Source organism: Nicotiana tomentosiformis, chromosome 6 (assembly GCF_000390325.3).
Source record: "Nicotiana tomentosiformis chromosome 6, ASM39032v3, whole genome shotgun sequence".
NCBI classification, from domain to species: domain Eukaryota; kingdom Viridiplantae; phylum Streptophyta; class Magnoliopsida; order Solanales; family Solanaceae; genus Nicotiana; species Nicotiana tomentosiformis.
In genome coordinates this window covers 143,771,601-143,790,651 of record NC_090817.1, presented here as the reverse complement: position 1 = coordinate 143,790,651, position 19,051 = coordinate 143,771,601, and the positions used below count along the sequence as shown (strand labels likewise).

The 19,051-nt window shown below is 36.0% G+C and overlaps 2 protein-coding genes across 8 annotated transcripts; one reads left to right on the top strand and one right to left on the bottom strand.

Annotated features, from left to right (window-relative positions):
• Positions 1-4,986: 4,986 nt before the first annotated feature.
• LOC104104407 (GTP cyclohydrolase 1) lies at positions 4,987-8,996 on the top strand. 3 transcript variants are annotated; one of them, XM_009612483.4, is made up of 4 exons: positions 5,391-5,531; positions 6,190-6,409; positions 6,509-6,719; positions 7,489-8,996. In XM_009612483.4, exons 3-4 carry the CDS (start codon positions 6,692-6,694, stop codon positions 8,655-8,657), a joined length of 1,197 nt encoding a protein of 398 aa, XP_009610778.1. In that variant the 5' UTR covers positions 5,391-5,531; positions 6,190-6,409; positions 6,509-6,691; the 3' UTR covers positions 8,658-8,996. The 3 variants fall into 3 exon arrangements, with proteins under 3 accessions (XP_009610775.1, XP_009610778.1, XP_009610777.1); XM_009612482.4 differs by having other exon boundaries at positions 6,502-6,719; XM_009612480.4 differs by lacking the exons at positions 6,190-6,409; positions 6,509-6,719 and having other exon boundaries at positions 4,987-5,531.
• Positions 8,997-9,839: 843 nt separating this feature from the next.
• LOC104104405 (uncharacterized) lies at positions 9,840-16,353 on the bottom strand. 5 transcript variants are annotated; one of them, XM_009612477.4, is made up of 10 exons: positions 16,179-16,352; positions 15,869-15,929; positions 15,553-15,762; positions 13,467-13,648; positions 13,101-13,272; positions 12,803-13,014; positions 12,290-12,415; positions 12,053-12,186; positions 11,036-11,126; positions 9,840-10,201 (listed from the first exon to the last, which is right to left on the bottom strand). In XM_009612477.4, exons 1-9 carry the CDS (start codon positions 16,225-16,227, stop codon positions 11,064-11,066), a joined length of 1,209 nt encoding a protein of 402 aa, XP_009610772.1. In that variant the 5' UTR covers positions 16,228-16,352; the 3' UTR covers positions 9,840-10,201; positions 11,036-11,063. The 5 variants fall into 5 exon arrangements, 3 of the variants coding, with proteins under 3 accessions (XP_009610772.1, XP_009610773.1, XP_070034071.1); XM_009612478.4 differs by having other exon boundaries at positions 12,065-12,186; positions 16,179-16,351; XR_001970841.3 differs by lacking the exon at positions 9,840-10,201 and having other exon boundaries at positions 12,290-12,438; positions 16,179-16,353.
• Positions 16,354-19,051: the final 2,698 nt, after the last annotated feature.

The following is a 19,051-nucleotide window of genomic DNA, read 5'->3' as shown; positions in this document are numbered from 1 at the left end:
CATCTTGTAATTTTTATTGCACTTAATATCACTTCTTATGTAGTTCTTAAAAATATATGTATTTCCGAAATTTCATAAATTTCACAAACACAGAGTAATATCTAAGTAATTAGTGTCCTAGTCTAAGTGATCTTTTAACGCTTTTGATTTTCCTTTACGTTACTTTAATTCTCTTTAAGAAAAGGTTTACAAGCATCCTGGAACAACTTTTGTTACTTCATCCTCAATTTTTTTCATGTACATGGATGAAATATTATGAATAAAGAAAAGAGAAGCAGCTAAGTATGTTCTTTTCTTACACGGATCAATTATTTTTCATACAATGTGTAGGAAAATACAAATAACTTATACATGTAAATAAATTTATTGTAGTTGTATTATTCATATATGTAATGTACTTATAATTGTATTATTTTTGCTGCGTAATTATTTGTATAATAATTAAAATTTGCCAGAAAATGCATTAAAAGGTCACTATTGAATTATTGGTTTAACTTTATTTCTTTTCCTTTTTCACTAAAAATACTAATATTTATTCATATACTTATTTTGTATGTCAAACCATGTGAAGCAGATATGGATATCTTTCAAAGCAAACTTGGATCAAAGTTCAATTGTAAAAATATTTACTTAATTGATTCATGTACAACACATACAATATTCAAAGAGAAGAAATATTTCTCTCATTTAAGTATGTGTAAGGCAAATGTTACTGCAATTTCTGGTAGTAGTAATCTAATTGAAGGCTCTGGAAGAGCTAATATAACTCTGCCTAAGGGAACAATACTTATCATAGAGAATGCAATGTTCTCCTCCAAGTCCAAGAGGAACTTGTTGAGTTTTAAAGATATCCGTTGAAATGGATTTCATATTGAGACAATAGATGAGAATAATCTCGAATATCTCATCATTACCAAGAATGTCTATGGCCAGAAAAGGATTATTGAGAAGTTCACATCTTTATCTTGTGGCCCGTATTGGACAAGAATTAGTGCAATTGAGGCACATTCCATCGTAAACCAAAAGGTTTTTAACTCCAATACTTTTGTACTTTGGCATGATTGGGACATCCTGGATCAATTATGATGAGACGAATTATAGAAAATTCAAATGGGCATCCATTAAAGAATTTAAAGATTCTTTTAAATAATAAATTTTCTTGCACTTCTTGTTATCAAGGCAAGTTGATTATTAGACCATCACCAACAAAGGTTGAGATTGAGTCCCCCTACGTTTTTGAAACGTATACAAGGGGATATTTGTGGACCTATTCACCCACCTAGTAGGTCGTTTAGATATTTTATGGTCTTAATAGATACATCTTCTAGATGGTCTCATGTATGCCTATTGTCATCTCGTAACCTGACATTTACAAAATTAATGGCACAAATAATTAGATTAGGGGCATAATTTCCCAATAATCCAATTAAGTCTATTAGACTTGATAATTCCACTGAGTTTTCATCCCAAGTATTTAATGATTATTGCTTATCAATTGAGATAAAAGTGGAACATTCTGTAGCTCATGTTCACACTCAAAATGGCCTTTCAGAGTCTTTGATTAAACGTCTGCAACTGATAGCAAGACCATTACTCATGAAAACCAAGTTACCCACTTCAGTTTGGGGTCATGCCTTTTTATATACAGCAATGCTAATTCGTCTCAAACCAACAAATTATCATAAATATTCCTCGTTGCAATTAGTTTTGGGTCATGAACATAATATATCCCATCTAAGAATTTTTGGATGCGTTGTATATGTGCCTGTAGCACCACCATATCACACCAAGATGGGTCCCCAAAGAAGGTTAGGAATATATGTTGGGTTTGAATCGCTCTCCATTATTCGCTACCTCGAAACATTAATCGGAGATTTGTTCACTGCTCGATTTGCAGATTGTCGATTCGATGAGGCATTTTTTCCAAATTTAGGGGGAGAAATTGGTGAAATCAAACGAAAAATTTCATGAAAAAATCTACCATTGTATCATCTTGATCCACGTACCTCTATTTGTGAAAAGGAGGTACAAAAAATTATCCATTTGCAGAAAATAGCAAATCAAATACCAGATGCATTTACGGATATGAAAAGGATAATGAAATCACATATCACTGCAGAGAATGTTCTAATTTGTATTGATGTCCCTGTTGGACAGTCTTCTAGTGTCATAGCTAATGAGTCAAAAGCACGCCTAAAGCGTGGCAGACCATTGGGTTCTAAGGATCGAAATCCTAGAAAAAGTAAAATAAATGATCAAGATGATACTACGAAAGAGTCTCATAAAGAAACCCATGATTTAACCAATCCTGAGATTCATGAGGATATCGATGAGCCTGCGACTCAAGAAAATAAGGAACTAACAATAAATCCAATCGATATTGAGATAAATTTGAATCGATTGAATATAGTGGTGGATTATGTCTTTGCATACAATGTTGCATCTAGCATTATGCAAGATAATGAGGATCTTGAACCTCAATCTGTTGGAGAATATCGACAAAGACGTGATTGCTAAAATAGCAAGAAGCAATCCAACTGAATTGGATTCACTTGCGGAACGTGAATATTTTAGGTCTGTAGTCCAAACACCTAATGATGTTAAACCTGTTGGCTATAAATGGATCTTTGTACGTAAAAGGAATGAGAAAAATGAGGTACAAAGATATAAGGCATGCCTTGTTGTACAAGGATTTTCACAAAGACCTGGTGTCGATTATGAAGAGACGTATTCTCCTGTTATGGATGCTATAACATTCCGCTATCTCATTAGTCTTGATGTCGATGAAAAGCTTGACATGCATTTAATGAATGTGGTTACAACCTACCTTTAAGCCTCACTTGATAATGAGATATACATGAAAATTTCTGAGGGATTTAAAATGTGTGACGCACATAATTCAAAGTCCAGGAAAATATTTTCAATTAAATTGCAAAGATCTTTGTATGATCTAAGCAATCAGGAAGAATGTGGTATAACCGCCTTAGTGAATATTTATTAAATGAAGGTAATATAAATGATGTCATTTGTCCATGTGTTTTTATAAAGAAAACAACATAGGAGTTTGTTGTACTTGCCGTATATGTTGATGACATGAACCTTATTGGAACTCCTACAGAACTCCAAAAGGCAATTGATTATTTAAATAAGGAATTGGAGATGAAAGATCTCGGAAAGATAAAATTATGTCTTGGTTTACAAATTGAACATTTAGAAAACGAGATTTTTGTTCATCAATCTGCCTACATAGAAAAGGTATTAAAACAGTTTTACATGGATGGAGCACATCCATTAAGTACTCCGATGGTTGTTTGATTACTTGATGTGAATAAGGACCCGTTCCGACCTCAAGAAAAGAATGAAGAGCTTTTTGGTCCTGAAGTACCATATCTTAGTATAATTGGTGCACTAATGTATCTTGCTAATACTACAATGCCTGGCATAACTTTTTCAGTTAATGTCTTAGCAAGATATAACTCTGCTCCTACAATGAGACATTAGAATGGAATCAAACACATATTGCAGTATCTAAAAGGGACTACTGATATGAGCTTATTTTATGGCAATGATTGCAGTCTCGATCTTGTTGGTTATGCCGATGCTGGGTATTTATCTGACCCACATAAGGCTCGATCTCAAATAGGCTATGCATTTACATGTGGAGGCACTGCAATATCTTGGCGATCGACTAAGCAATCAATCGTGGCTACTTCATCTAATCATGCCGAGATAATTGCTATTCATGAAGCAAGTCAAGAATGTGTATTGTTGAGATCTATAATACACCTTATTCGAGACAAATGTGGTTTGAAGTGTGACAAACTACCCATATTTTTGTATGAAGACAATACAACACGCATAGCTCAATTGAAGGGAGAATTCATAAAAGGAGATAGAACAAAGCACATTTCACCAAAGTTATTTTTCACACATGATCTTCAAAAGAATGGTGAAAACAGTGTGCATCATGTCCGTTCAAGTGATAATATGGCTGATTTGTTCACCAAATCTCTACCGACGTCAACCTTCAAGAAACTAGTGTACAAGATTGAGATGCGAAGGCTCAAGGATGTGAATTGATGCTCTCATCAGGGGAGTTAATACGTGTTGTACTCTTTTTCCCTTACAAGATTTTGTCCCACTAGGTTTTCCTTGCAAGGTTTTTAATGAGGCAACCAAAAAGCGTATTTCTAAATATGTGTACTCTTTTTCCTTCACTAGAATTTTTTTTCTAATAAGGTTTTAACGAGGCACATTATCTATGGACATCCAAGGGGGAGTGTTATAAGAAATATCAAATTATGGTGGATGTCTACTCTTCCTCTATGATCTTCGTCTCAAATGCTTAATGACATATTTTCTATGTTTAATGACATATTCAATTACATATTTTCTTCACTTTTCATGCTTATATAAAGGTCTTGTAATAGATAGAAAAATACACACAATTGAAGAAGAAATAAAAATTTCTTCCCTCTTTCTCTATATATCTCTTAGTTTGTTTTTCCTTGTTCCATATTGTTACTTTGAGTTATATTTTATAATAGTAAATAAGATATGTACTTCCCTCCGTCCCACTTTATATGGTATGATTTAGAGTGGGAAGATCAAACAATTTAATTTTAGGTTGAATTCAAACACAGAATTTTAAAAAAAATTAAAATAAAATTTATATATTTAAAAACTACATAAAAGATAATATAAATTAAAATAATTAATATTTTAAAATATTTTAAAAGCATATAAAAATCATGGTAATTTTTATTCTGACTCTTTAAATACTAACTATACAGTGGGACAAAGAAAGTAGTATATTGTTATTATTTATTCCCTTTTTTAAACGAAAATTGTTATGGTTTCTTCCCCTTTTTAAAAGAGAATTCCTCTCTTCCCTTTTACTGTTGGCTAATATATTTGGATATACCAGATCACTTGACCGACCCAGATCTTGATATAATGACAGAAATAGGTGTAGCCTTCCACACATTCCAATATCAACTGTAACCTTACGTTTTTTTTTTCCCTTCAAAATTTTTTATATATATTTTTAAAATTGCTGCAAAGTTTTTGTAGTAACACACACATCTCGTCCTCATTCATCTCTTCTATTTCTATTCTCAAAATAAGAGCCCTACACTTCCCATTCATCCGTATCTCTTTATTGAATTTTTGGTCAAATTTTCCTCATTTGAGTGTCTCAAATTTGGAATCTTTGGCTAAAATCCTTTCTTCATTTTTCTCTTTTTATTCCTTTCTTCATCACGTGTGATTCAGGTGGTTAATTGTGTATTAAGATCTGCTATATTTTTATTTATCTCTGTGTTCAATGGGCGCATTAGATGAAGGGCACTATCATTCAGAAATAGAGAATGAAGTAAATCTTGAGCTTGGGTTTGAGGTTCAGCCTGAAACTGTTGCTATTAAGGATGCTGTAAAAGTCCTTTTGCAAGGTTTGGGTGAAGATATTAATAGGGAAGGCATTAAAAAAACTCCTTTTCGTGTTGCTAAGGCTCTTCGTGAAGGAGCTAGAGGTGATTTTTTTTTTTTTACACCCTTTTGGATTTTTAACGTTTTAATATGCTCAAGATTTGATTTTTATTAGCTTTGGCTCGAATTCACTATATATGTTAAAAATTCACTAATTAAGTACAAACAATAGATTTGAATCCAGTAAATCAAATGGGCTCGGGTCCCGAGCTTGAACTCATAATGTTCAAATCCTGACTCTTTATGGATCTGCTTCATTTTTGCTCTTCATGAGATCTGGGGAAAGTGGAGTATGTGCATCTAGCTTGTTAGTTTGGATTTGGATTTTCAAAGTCTTTTTTTGAAGACAAACGATAATAAATTACTATTAGTAAGTACTACTGAAATAGTATAAATGCATTTAGCAAGTGTTAGCCTCTCTACCTTTAAGGTAGGGTAAGGTCTAATTACACACTGCTCTCCCCAGACCCCACTTGTGGGATTACACTATATTTTTTTATTGTTGTTGTTGCTGCTGCTGCATTTAGCAAGTGTTGGACATTTTTAACTCATACTGTTTGTTTCTGTGTGGCCCTTGTAGGAAAATGCCCAAAGATACAATTTTTAGCTGAACGTTTATTAAGTTTGGCAACCAATAGTGATGGGGTATCTTGAATTTACTAAATTGATCTTTTTTTTTTGTTTGTTTTTTCTTAAGCGAAGATTCTGCAATCATGAACCCTTTGTCCCTGTATGTATGAAAGGAAGGACAAGGGGTAGGGTGGTGGAATTAGCTTTACCAGACAAACGAGCTTTGTCATTTTCTAGGAGTAGCTATTTCAGTTAAACGACATCTTTTATACCATTAGATACTTCATCAAAAGTTATATAGATGGACACTTGGGGGAAAGAGAGACAAATTAAGTTTTGAAAGTACTTACAGGTATGCATTTCTTCATTACACCAGATAATTATTTTCGTTTTGTAACTAGAATACGGAGAACTGAAGCAATGACTGCTTCAAACTTCAAAAAGATTTCAGGTTAGGGATGGTTGTTTCCAATCCCTCAAAACATCTCAAGTTCTTGTCCCTCCAGATGGCCCCATAAATGCAGCTTCGGATGGTTTGCCATAACTTCTGATCGATCACTTTCCAGCTTTCCACTGTCCCCTTTATTCACTAGTTTCCTACGCAACTGTTAGTTGGCTTTGCATTTAGTGAAGCATGAGTCGGCGAAGCTTCCAGGAAAAAGGTTGTCTTTGAATGCCAGACATGAGCTTTCTCTATTTTATATTTTCTAGATGGGTTCAGCGCTGCACTTTTTGAAGTTCCAAAAAGTGGCTCAAATTTTCCGGCCTTGAGGTTATTTTTGGCCATTCTGGTGCTTCCACCAGTGTGGAGGTTGGGGATACATGTGAGAGGAAGTAAACATGAAAGATAGAACTTTTCCATCTTGCACATGGAACTCTTGCATTACTGACTTGTAGGAATTGGAAGTTAATATTTTAATGTGGGAAGGGGGCTTAAGCTAAAGTATGATATCAGGTGTTTTTTTTGCAGTCAAGAGAAGCATCTCTAGAAACAACTTTTTTTCTACCGCAGTAAGGAATTTCATCTTGTCTGCTCAAAGAAACAGTGTTTCTTATCCATTATTCCTTTCTGCATTTTATATTCAAATGCTTGATTGCTAGTTAGTGCTGGATTTCTGTTTTAGGTTGAAACAACTTATCATTGTCTCATAAGTCAAAACTGTGCCTCATGTTTGCTTCCTGAGGACTTGAAGAGCTCTCTTTGTTGAAAAATTCTTGACACCAAGAACTTGTTAACATTTTAACAAAGCGGTCTTAGTGGCTTTCTATTTTATGCTAGTTTACTGTGGATCTCAACATTCTGTATTCGTAGGAAATTTACATCTTCTAATAGCATGAACTTGCTGATATTTTCAATTTTACCTGGGTTGGTGGATTGATGTTTTGATCTACTGTTTGACTCTAGTCTTTCATCTTTTATGTTGAATGAAGGTTACAAACAAAAAGTGAATGATATTGTTCATGGCGCTTTATTCCCTGAAGCTGGATTGGAAGGTGGAAGCGGTCAGGCTGGAGGAGTTGGTGGGCTTGTGATTGTTCGAGATCTTGATCTCTTCTCATACTGTGAGTCTTGCTTGCTCCCGTTCCAGGTCAAGTGTCATGTAGGTTATGTTCCATCCGGACAAAGGGTTGTAGGACTAAGCAAGCTCTCTCGGGTGGCTGATATTTTTGCCAAACGGCTCCAAAGTCCACAGCGTCTTGCCGATGAAATTTGCGCTGCTTTGCAGCATGGAATTAAGCCAACAGGTGTTGCTGTGGTTCTACAGTGTTCACATATTCATTTCCCAAATTTCGAAACAGCCTTTCTCGACTCGACTCCCCAAGGATGGGTAAAGATATTAGTCACCTCAGGTTCTGGTGTTTTTGAGGATGAAAAAGCTGATGTTTGGACTGATTTTTTAAGTCTTCTGAAATTCAGAGGTATAAGCATAGAAAGTGCCCACCCAATGCTCTCCGACCAATCATGGTGCCCGTCTCAATCTTTTGGCAGGTTGGGACAAGCATCAGCTATGACAAATGCAGTGCTTTCGATACTTAAGTCTCTGGGTGAGGACACGTCGAGGGAAGAGCTTGTAGGAACACCATCTCGGTTCGTCAAGTGGTTCATGAACTTTAGTAATTCTAATCTGGAGATGAAACTGAGTGGCTTTGTTCGAAATAGAATAGATACTCGAAGTCATTCTGGTCAGGTTGGTAGTTTCAAAGATGGTATCTGCTCTGAGCTCAATTTATCGTTCTGGTCTCAGTGTGAACATCATCTACTTCCTTTCCAAGGTGCTGTGCACATTGGTTATTACTCTTTGGATGGACTGAATCCAGTTGGAAGAGCGCTATTGCAATCAGTAGTACACTTTTATGGCTTTAAACTCCAAGTACAGGAAAGACTTACCAGGCAGATAGCTGAGACTGTTTCGTCGCTCTTAGGTGAAGACATAATAGTAGTCGTGGAAGCAAATCACACCTGTATGATATCTAGAGGAATTGAGAAGTTTGGAAGCAACACGGCCACATTTGCTGTGTTGGGTCGATTTTCCACTGATCCTGCTGCAAGAGCAAAGTTTTTGCAGAGCCTCCCAGATTCTTGTTCTGCAGGAAAATGATGTCGTGACTGAAGGGAAACATATAGGTTGCATCAAGTAAACTTGCACTGAATTCGCGAACATAGGTCCTTTGCTCGGAATGCAAGGTCCTGTTTTTGACTTCTATACCGTAGTGATAAATGAGGTGATGAATTTTTATCCATGTTTTCCATCCATATATTCTGTAGCATGAGCGAGGGTGAATACCAGCAACTTCCAAAGTTGCCCTTGATTCTTTTTTCCAATGCAGTTGCCCTTGATTGAAGTGTTATACTTGGCACATTGTGCCATATAGCTTATACATGATGTTTTCCTATGTTTTCTGCAACATTAATGTTACTGAAGTCCTGTTTGAATTCATTCAGTATGATGTTTTTGATAAGGCATTTCAGTATGATGTGTATCAGAGTTTTTCCTTGTCTACCGAGCTAATACTTTCTTTAAAATGTCTAATACTAGAGGTATCTGCTTCCCGAACTATCATTGCAACTTAGTATGCCAAATCAGAAGATGGTGCATTTTTAACTGTATGAGCAGAGGCGGAACAAGGATTTTAAGGTTATGGATTCTGATCTTGTCATCAAATCCTAGCTCGTTTTAGTTACTGGATTCACAATTAAATATTTTTACATATTTAATAATTTTTTTCAATACAAATAAAGAGTTGAAGCAACAGCCGCATGGTTAGACCGAACCCAGATGGTGTCATATTACGCGACCATATTCTGGAGAAAAGTTTCTACACAAAAGCAAATGTTATGAGCGGCTTGTGACGGACGAGATTTTTTTGATCTTAACAATCTTTTTCTCTAAAAAGGTTTCTCTTTTCAAAATCCTTTTTCGTCCAAAGATTTTATAATGTTTTTCCTTGCCCAAAGGTTTGTGAGTGCTTTGCTCCTAAAATTAGGACTTTCCACCACGAGTCCGAATGGGCTGAGCCCCAAAACGGGTATTGAGCACTTGGGAAAGCCAAAAAGAAAAATCCTATAACGCCACAGCCTGTCTCTCTCCCTGCTCTCCTTGTGAATGTTAAAATGCTAACGAGCTTTTGCCTAACCCTTCTATTTGCTGACCCAACAAATTATAAGCCAAACACACACATGTAATGCCAAAACGAATGTCGCTTCTCTTGGTGAGACTATTTACGCTGAATGGTCACATATGCAACAATAGTAAAACAGCACAGTTACTTAACACTCGTAATGATCAACTTTACGAAGATTTCCTAAAGATTGTCATTCCTCCAAGTAAGAGAATTGCTGCTAAAAGTTCCTATATACAAGGAGAGCAAAACAACTTACCCTGTTTATACATTTAAAAAGTTATGCATTCTCGAAACGTAACAGCTATAGATAAATGCATCCATTTCCATACATCCAAGCTCATCAGTAAACTTAGTCAAATCAGAAGTGTCGGATTGCACCCCAATCTATGTATACATCTGATTGGGGAGATTCAGACTGAATATGGCGAACAGAATCAACCCCACTTTCATGTGGTTGCAATTCCTCATGCTGAAGATTGGTAGTCGCATTCCAATCGATGCTTACATGCGATTGTGATACCTGTACATTGGGAACAGAATCAACTGAAATTGCATTTCAATCTATGATTTACATGTGAGTTACCTCACGGCGAAGATTGGGAAAAGACTCAACCTTGTCATGAAATTAAACATATTGATTACGGACGGTTCAAAACCGAACCGTAACCGATAATCCAATCGCAAAATTGGTCTATTGGCTTATTGGTGTCGGGGTTATTAGATTAAAGATTGGTGAACGGATTGAAAGTTTATAGTTTAACGGTTTACCAATTCGGGAATGAATTACTCAATTTCCTTATCGGATAAACCGTTAACCCGTTAAAAAGTATTATATTTATATTTCTACCCCCCTATGTATATAAAGTATCTATTATTAATTATAGGAAATAACTAGCAGCCATATCACTGCTCGTTGAAATTCAATGTAATCGTGGATGCACTTTAGTGAGCTACGGTCGGTTACTTTCATGGTTTCTTGATTAGTCTTCAATTCCCAAACTTCTTGCCTTTTTTGCTTCCCCCTTTTTTTTGGAAACCAATATTGTCTCCAGGGATGAAATGCAATCAAGAGCCAGTTGCAGCAGATAGTCAGGGCAATGTACAATAGCTTTCCTCTTCACGGCCCATTATTAGTATCTACAATCTGGAATGATGCTGATTTAAGGACACAATAGCTCTCCTTAATTTTTTATTGCCTTCTCTTAAATTTAGCCAATAAACCACCCAATAACCGCTCGATAATTGCTAATCCAATAACAAACCGCCCGATATCTTATTGGTGGGCTAATGAATTAGTACATTTAAAAACCGAAAACCGAAAACCGATAAGCCGAACCGTTAAGCATGACTATACCTTTGATCCGCCTGATAAGCAGCCTTAATTACAGGTATTGCACTAGAAACGCACATGCCAGTATAAATAATACAAGAATCGCCAAGACATCCTACAAAAGAAAATGTAACATGTTTTACAAATGCACGATAGGTAGTAATTTAAATTGAAGAGCACATGTAGATGCAGAGTATGGTACAATTTACAACAAGCACAAATCAAATTTCATCTATAAAACTATGAACACGTGCATTGTACTTTTTTCTATCCATGTCATAATACAGCTGAATGTTATACCTAAAATGAACAGTGCACGCAAATGCAGCCCTATGAACTAGAAATAGCAATGCAATAACTGGATCTTAGTAGGTTGTCAATTTTGATCCATGAAATGTAAGCCACCAAAATTCAAAAGGCTAGGCGGGAGACATTCATGCAAGTGGCAAACAGGAGTAGCCCCAATCAATATTCCAACAGCTTGGGCTACATTAATATCAGCGGTTACAAAATTTTGTCAAAAAGTAGAAATGAAAAGAAAAAGAAAAAAAACTAGTACTAATTGCTCTTGCATATGGCATTTTTATTTTATTGCACAGTGAATAACTTTTAACAACTCTACTGCATACAGGCAGAAAAATAAAACAAACGGAAAAGTGAAATTCGAATGGCTGGAACATGACTCTATTTACTCAAACCCATTTTAACCCGCGTAAATTTGACCCTACCTGAACATGTGACACCCTAGACCTAGTCAAGAGACGAAGCATAAAAGGGGGGAGTGACCAACATCAAGGACTGCATAAAAATATGCATTACTGCACTATTTAACTAAAATGATTGTTCCCGGAAGACTATAGCTAGAAGGTCTAAGTGTTGAATGAAAACATCCATCAACTCATGGTGCAACCATGGAGATGATGGCATGTACACCATACAAGTTTAAATCGGTCTTTACAGAGATGAAATTTGTGAAGTCCCTAACAAAGAAAGTGAAACTAACTAAAATAAGAATCAACCATATAAGTTAAGTTCATCTACCAATAAACTCACCTCGCAGCTAAATGGGCCTTTGAAAGGTAGGTCATTTTTGAAAGGTAGTTTTTTATCAGCGTGCTCGAGGCAATAACGAAGCATGTTAAGTATAGTCAACTTAGTTCCTGAATCATCGCTTTCTGAAAACACAAGACCAAAAAGAGAAAAGAAAAAGGGAGGAAAAAGATTAGAGTTCAACTAAAGAAATTCATGTTACAGCAGGCTAACTTATCTTGATGCCACCTGGGATGTCAAAAATTTGTTTCTTCGGATGAATACCGAGCAGCTGTCCCAAATGCATGCGGATTCGTGTACGATCAGAAAGGGAAAGTAAATCACCATGTGTGAGCACAACAACAGGCTTGTCATCTGAGATAGCGAGAGTGAGCAAACTGAAAGAACCATAATATGCTCCAACAATGAGAAAGAGAAAATGGGATGATTAAATACTGAAATATTGACAAACTTAGCATCAATCTGACGCTTGTTTTTGAATGGAATAAGGATTTCCTCTCCTTTTTTCTTGTTACTTTCAATGTTTTTTTTGGAAATCCAAGATGAACTCCGCACGTTCATCAAGGAAGCTTCAATCAACATTAATCGTTATCTAGGAGAACAACTAAAATTTTGTTTCTACCTATAAATTTTTTTAGTACTCACAAAATGCCTAAATTTTTTTAATCAACTACACTGATCTTACCAAGCTAAGAGACTGATTGAAGTGATATATTAAGTTAAAAGAAAGTAAATTAATACCTTCGAATGACAAAAGAGGGTCGTTGAAAGTTGTAGCAACAGCTTGAGTTTTTTGTCTCTTGGTTTCATCATCACCGTCCATCAATTCCAGAATTGAGACCGCATTGACAACTAATATGACAAAATTAACCATCTTGGCCTCAATGACATACAAACTATTTCGGCGAGCTTTAGACTTCATTTTGGATTTCAGATGTACATCATCAGAATCCCTGCCAAAGGGAGCATTTAAGAAAGTCCAGGTACACAAAGTAAGGTTTTGTTGAAGGAAATTCAAGGAAAAAACAATGATATAGACCTCTTTATTAGCTCCCCATGACGAACACCCTTTGTCATCCATTGCTTCACCATTTTCTTATTTTCAGTCAAGTCATCTGATAAACTACGTGTGTCATACAAACAAAAAGAACTTGAACCTCTTGGTATCGTGTACTCTTGGAGAAAATATGTCCCATCTCCAACAGAAGAATCTGGTAATCCATAGGTTCAAGAACAACGATGCTGTTATGCCTGCATTAATTATCTGCCAACTAGTATTTAAAGAAATAAACTATCTAATCACATTAGTATCTACGACAAATAGAGCACGCATGACAAACATATTCTTTGTGGTTAACTTTTATCAAATTTCACTTATTTCATGTGAAAAGGAGAGAGAACATACACGATACTGGGGCCCTTTCTGGTGTAAAGGGATCATCCTCAAGCACCATCGAGATCTTGTTAACAAGACTGCTTTTTCCAGAAGCTTTTGGACCAATCAACAAGAGTGTCGTCTTTTTTGGTATATTATAATCGCTCTTTTTCATGCCACCCACCTCCTCAATCCATGATCCAGGGGTGTATCTGCAGTGGTTCATTTATAATGTGTCTCAACAGATGCATAGTAGTTACAAGTAAACAAGACAAAGAATATGCTACAATAGATTCTACCATGTACAGTTAGAAACTGAATAACTGCCAGAATGAAAATAAGATAAGGTTATGCAAAAATACAACTAGCTAATGTGAAAGAAATGGTAACGCATTTCATCACAGGGCACTAATCTAAATGCAGCTGGCTCTAGGCCGTCAAGTGAATGAACAGTAGTTGCAAAACAAGCTGAACTGTATCTACTCACATAAACTAGACTTGAATTAGCTTTTCCAGTGACATGGTTAAAGACAGCATCAGTGTGTGTTGAGCACCTCGATAACATTTTAGCTAATGTAAACAATATGTTCATTATGTTACTCCTATACCATAGCAAATAGCTTTTACACTTACGATGAACTTGATACTCATTTTCCCACTCAACATTGTTGCAAGAAAAAAATAGAAGCACAGGGACAGAGAAGACAAGGAAGGCACACACATCATGAAATTGTATGACGAGGAGACATCAGAGTAGTAAACTTGAATAAAAAGGTACTCAGTAAATACAACAACAATGTAAACAACTACACTTCCAACTCAAATTAAAACCAGATTAATGCTAATACCTTAGAAGTAGGGTCACTTCAAGCAACAACGAGATGGAATTAATATCACACCTTCACTAGACACCACGTGATTTCCAACTCTTACCCTGCTACACATTTCTCTCATTTTATTTGTGTGAATATCTTCGCAGAGTTGAGATAAATGCCTTAAAGCAGCGGAATGAGAGCACTGATTAAAGAAGGGGAATTACAACTACCAAATAGAGCATGCAAGAAAACAACCTAAACATCTGAAAAGAGTAAAGAGTGAGCATTGTACAGAGAGGAATGCTAGTGCTAAGACTAAGATCTATGCTGAAGAAGAGGAAAAGTGAAATATCTCAAAAGTGGTCGTCCTTCTGTGGACGTAAGGTAAATGTCTCTAAGTAAGGACCTCAAGTGTGTCTTAGATGCATAAACTTGTCATGTGAACAAGGGACCAGAAAATGCTGGGAAAATTGTGGGAAATAGGTTATATGTCAAATTGAAATATACTCAGCATTTTATATGAAATCGAAGTCATTATCTAGAAGGGCTCTAGCATTGCGAAATTCCGTTCCTAACCATAAAGTCACACTACCTGTGGAATCCCACAGAGGAAGAGGATCTCTCAAGACTATGTTTCAGAATTTAATTCTGGTTCGATATGCATATTGTATTATGATGCTTGTAGAGCATACTTATTACAATGCACAAACACTGAACTCACGGTGAGAATAAAGGACTTGCTTAACCAATAGATAGTGATGCTAGTCAAACAAAGGTCAGTAAATATTAGGGTTAAATGGAATCTTTTGACAAATGCTGAACTTAGATAGGACATGGAGCACGCTACTTACTGGTACCACCTTAACGGAAAATTTCTTTTAGCACGGAGCATGGATTATCGGGACCAACGTTTTTAAGGAGGATGGTGTCAAGTATGTGGCAATAAGTAACACAAGGTTTCATAAAGGGTGAGACGAAATACTCTCCACCTCACCACTGGAAAAAGGATTCAGTTAAAACTTGGGACAAAGGTCCTGGATAATTTTTCCTAGTTCAAAACCCAAATTCCTCCTTTCTGGCGCTTAGCAGATCATCCAGTATCAAAACACAAAATGTAACATTTAATCCAAACATCTTGACATAGAGGAGGAGAAATCAAACAAGGCCATGAAACAAACAGCACCCCATAAATAAATAAGTAGAACAAATACGAGGAGCATTGTTAAATTATCATATCTAGTTACTTATCCCCGAGAATAAAAGAACAAAAATAGCAAACAAATGACTATAAATTACAGTACCTCAAGATTTTACTTTTGGCTTCTTTCAAACGGTCTTTATGAAGGTGCAGTTCATCATAGCTCTTGAGAACATCCATGTACACATTCCTTTCCCGCTTTCGATTAACCTCATCCAAGGAAATTGAAGAAGCTCGAACGAATTCCTCAGAATCCATAAAACCTAGTCCAGCTTTTCCATTCTCCATTTTTGAGCCAAAATGATCACCACCACTGCACATATTCCAATAACCAACCACTAGTATTACACACACACAGTCACACACACTGTAGAGAGTCAATCTTTGTAGAAAATCAGGAACCAGGTTATAGTAAATACCTGAGAAAAGTACGCGAGCCTAGTGAATTTTCAGGGAAGTTTCGATCAAGAGATGATTCTTCTGCAAGTAGCAAAAATTCAATCTTTCTCAGTGTTGTCAGAATATTGAGTCTACATTTTAAAATATACTTTTTATGCAAGATGTAAATTAATCAATCGATTTAATCAACAATGAGAAGAACTACTTTTATTTTTTAGCTGAGACTAACAGTCAACCTACTGCAATACCTCATTATTTATCCGAATTTAAAAAGGACTATACTTTAGAAACATAAATAGGAAAATAATGCAAGAAATTTGAATAATGTACCAGTGGAATAGATGAGAGGGGAATCAAGGGTTGTAGTATCTCCACCCATAGCTGCTCACTATACTGAAAAGTGAAAACTTCTGTAATTTTAGGTTTTTGAAAGTTTACTCTCTAATACGGTGATGTTGAAATTGGAAGTTCAATTACTTAGCAAAGAAGAGTTGAAGTTGAAGAAGCAAAAAGAAGATTTTGAAGCAGGGTGACATGTGCTCGGTTATTTTTGGATGATTATCACGGGCTTCTGCCACGTGGCATCTGATTTGGCTGTAATTGATTGGTTCTTGGAGTCTCCACTCTCCCGTACTATTATGCTTTCTCTAATTAATTAATTAATAATTAATAATGAGGTTACGTTTCAATTGGCTAAAATTAATGAGGTTGAACACGTTTGGTCCTTTGAACTGCTCTTCAGATTTTCAAGAATTTAATTATTTTTACCAACTTGATTTAATCCCGTTAGTTGTATTTTGGCATTTCAGGGTCATAAAACTGAAATTTACTCGATTCGCAGATTTTTGTGTGCTATAGCCCATGCCATCTGCAAAGGTCCGGGCGCCGGGACAAAATCGCCTAAAATTTAGCCGGCCCATCAAAAACGACCTAAGAAACATTAGTTATCGTGTAGCCATAATCGTTCCTCAATTTTTGGCATTTTAGCACCATAAAATTGGAATTTCGCCCGATTCTCATATTTTCGTGTGCTATAACCCACGTCATCTGCATGGGTCTGGGCGTCAGGACCGAATAACCTAAAACTTAGTCAGCCCATAAAAAACGACCTAATGAACATTAATCATCGCATCGCCATGAATATTCCTCATTTTCTGATATTTTAGGGCCATAAAATAAATTTAGCATTTCAAGAAAAAAAATAATGTTCAGAAAGTTAGTTGGGCAAAGATCTAAAAGTGAAAGTTTTGGGAGAAAAAAATCCTCTTTCTTTCACGAAACTTGTAACGATTAAAACCCGATTCTCATATTTTCGTGTGCTATATCCTACGCTATCTGCATTGGTCCGGCGTTCGGGGACGAATTGCGTAAAATTTAGCCAGCCCATAAAAAACGACCTAAGGAACATTAGTCATCGTCTTTAGGGGTGGGCATTCGGTACTTCGATACGGTATTTATAAATTACGGTTTGGTATTATGGTATATCAATTGTGTATACCAAATCTCTATTTTAAAAGGCGTTTTTGGGGAGAGCCCTGGGGCGATGGTGTGGGGCAAAAGTCTCAAGAGGCGTACGCCCCGCAATTTGGGACGTACGTCCGGGCATTCGGGGCGCGTTTTTTTAGTAAGGAGTAAGCCCCAGAGACTTTTTCAAATTAAAATAAAATTTGTTGAATTAGTCCTTCATATAATACCCAAATTCTCAAAAATTAGTTTGGTAATTACTCAAAGGTTTAAAAAGGAACTCAAAAGTATTAAATTTAAAAGTAAAGACCTTTTTTATTGATTTAAGCCCTAATTCATGGTTTTCTCAATTTTTTATTTTGTTCGCTAGTCTGCTAATATCTCCCAAACGCAACGAATATTTAATTTTTTTTACAAATATAAAGAGAACTACATTTTTCTTCGTAGCAGCAAATTCAAAGTTCAAATTGCAGGTTAATATCCTTTTTGTTTTTCCATATAGAAAACTTTATTCTTTTAGACTCAAATTATTTGTACTTGTAAGTAACGTATAATAGATTGTTTTGATTAGTTTTTGTGGGGATGGAGCACACACATATATATAATTTTCTTCAATTTTTATGCAATTTTACATGTTTATAAATATTAACTGTCATTATATTATTTTATAATATATTAAAAATTAAATACCTATGGGGCTTACGCCCCGCTGGGGCATATGTAAAACACTCCGCCTTACGCCCATACCTTTTAAAATACTGTACCAAATACCGTACCAAAATAATTCGGTACGGTTCAATATTTTTTTATTTGATTCGTACGGTTTCGACATCGCATCGTCCCTATCTAACGTGACAAGCAGGTCATTGGCCACTGGTGATTCGGTGAAGGAGTGAAGTAAATCAATCCAACAAGTAAGAAGATCTTTTTAGAAAGAATGAAGTGTACAAGGAATCAACAAATTTTAGTTCAATCAAGACATAACAATATATAATAAAGATAAGTCTGAACTTTCAAAGTGGGTGTTGTGCAGATTGTTGGTACATTATATTTGGAACAGGAAAATATTCAAGCTTGAAAATTTCTAAGAAAAGATGTTTTACTTGCAGAAGATGACAACTTCACGACAATGATGGGAGAGACGATCTATGTATAATTTCAGTGTCATCTCTTTGTGGGTGTTGGGCTGGACCGAGTACCATACCAAAATATCGAAAAATCAAAAAATCTATATTGAAGAATATCGAAATACCGAATAAATCGATACCGAAATATCAAATTAATTTGGTCCGGTTCGGAATTTAATTTTTCAGATTTTATGCCCACCCCTAATTGCCTCACCATTACCGTTCCTCATTTTTTGGCGTTTTAAGGTCATAAAACTAAAATTCCGCCTGATTCTCATATTTTCCTGTGCTATAGCCCCGCCATCTACATGGGGCCGGGCGCTCGGGCCCGAATCGCCTAAAATTTAGTCGGCCCATCAAAAGCGACCTAAGGAACATGTTCCTCGTTTTTGGCATTTTAGGGCCATAAAACTGGAATACCGCCCGATTTCAAAATTTTCGTGTGCTATAACCCACTCCATCTGCATGGGTCCGGGAACCTAGGCCCGAATCGCCTAAACTTTAGTCACCCCATAAAAAATGACCAAATGAACATTAGTCATCCCCTTGTCATGACCGTTCCTCATTTTTTGGAGTTTTATGGCCATAAAACTGGAATTCCGTTCGATTTCC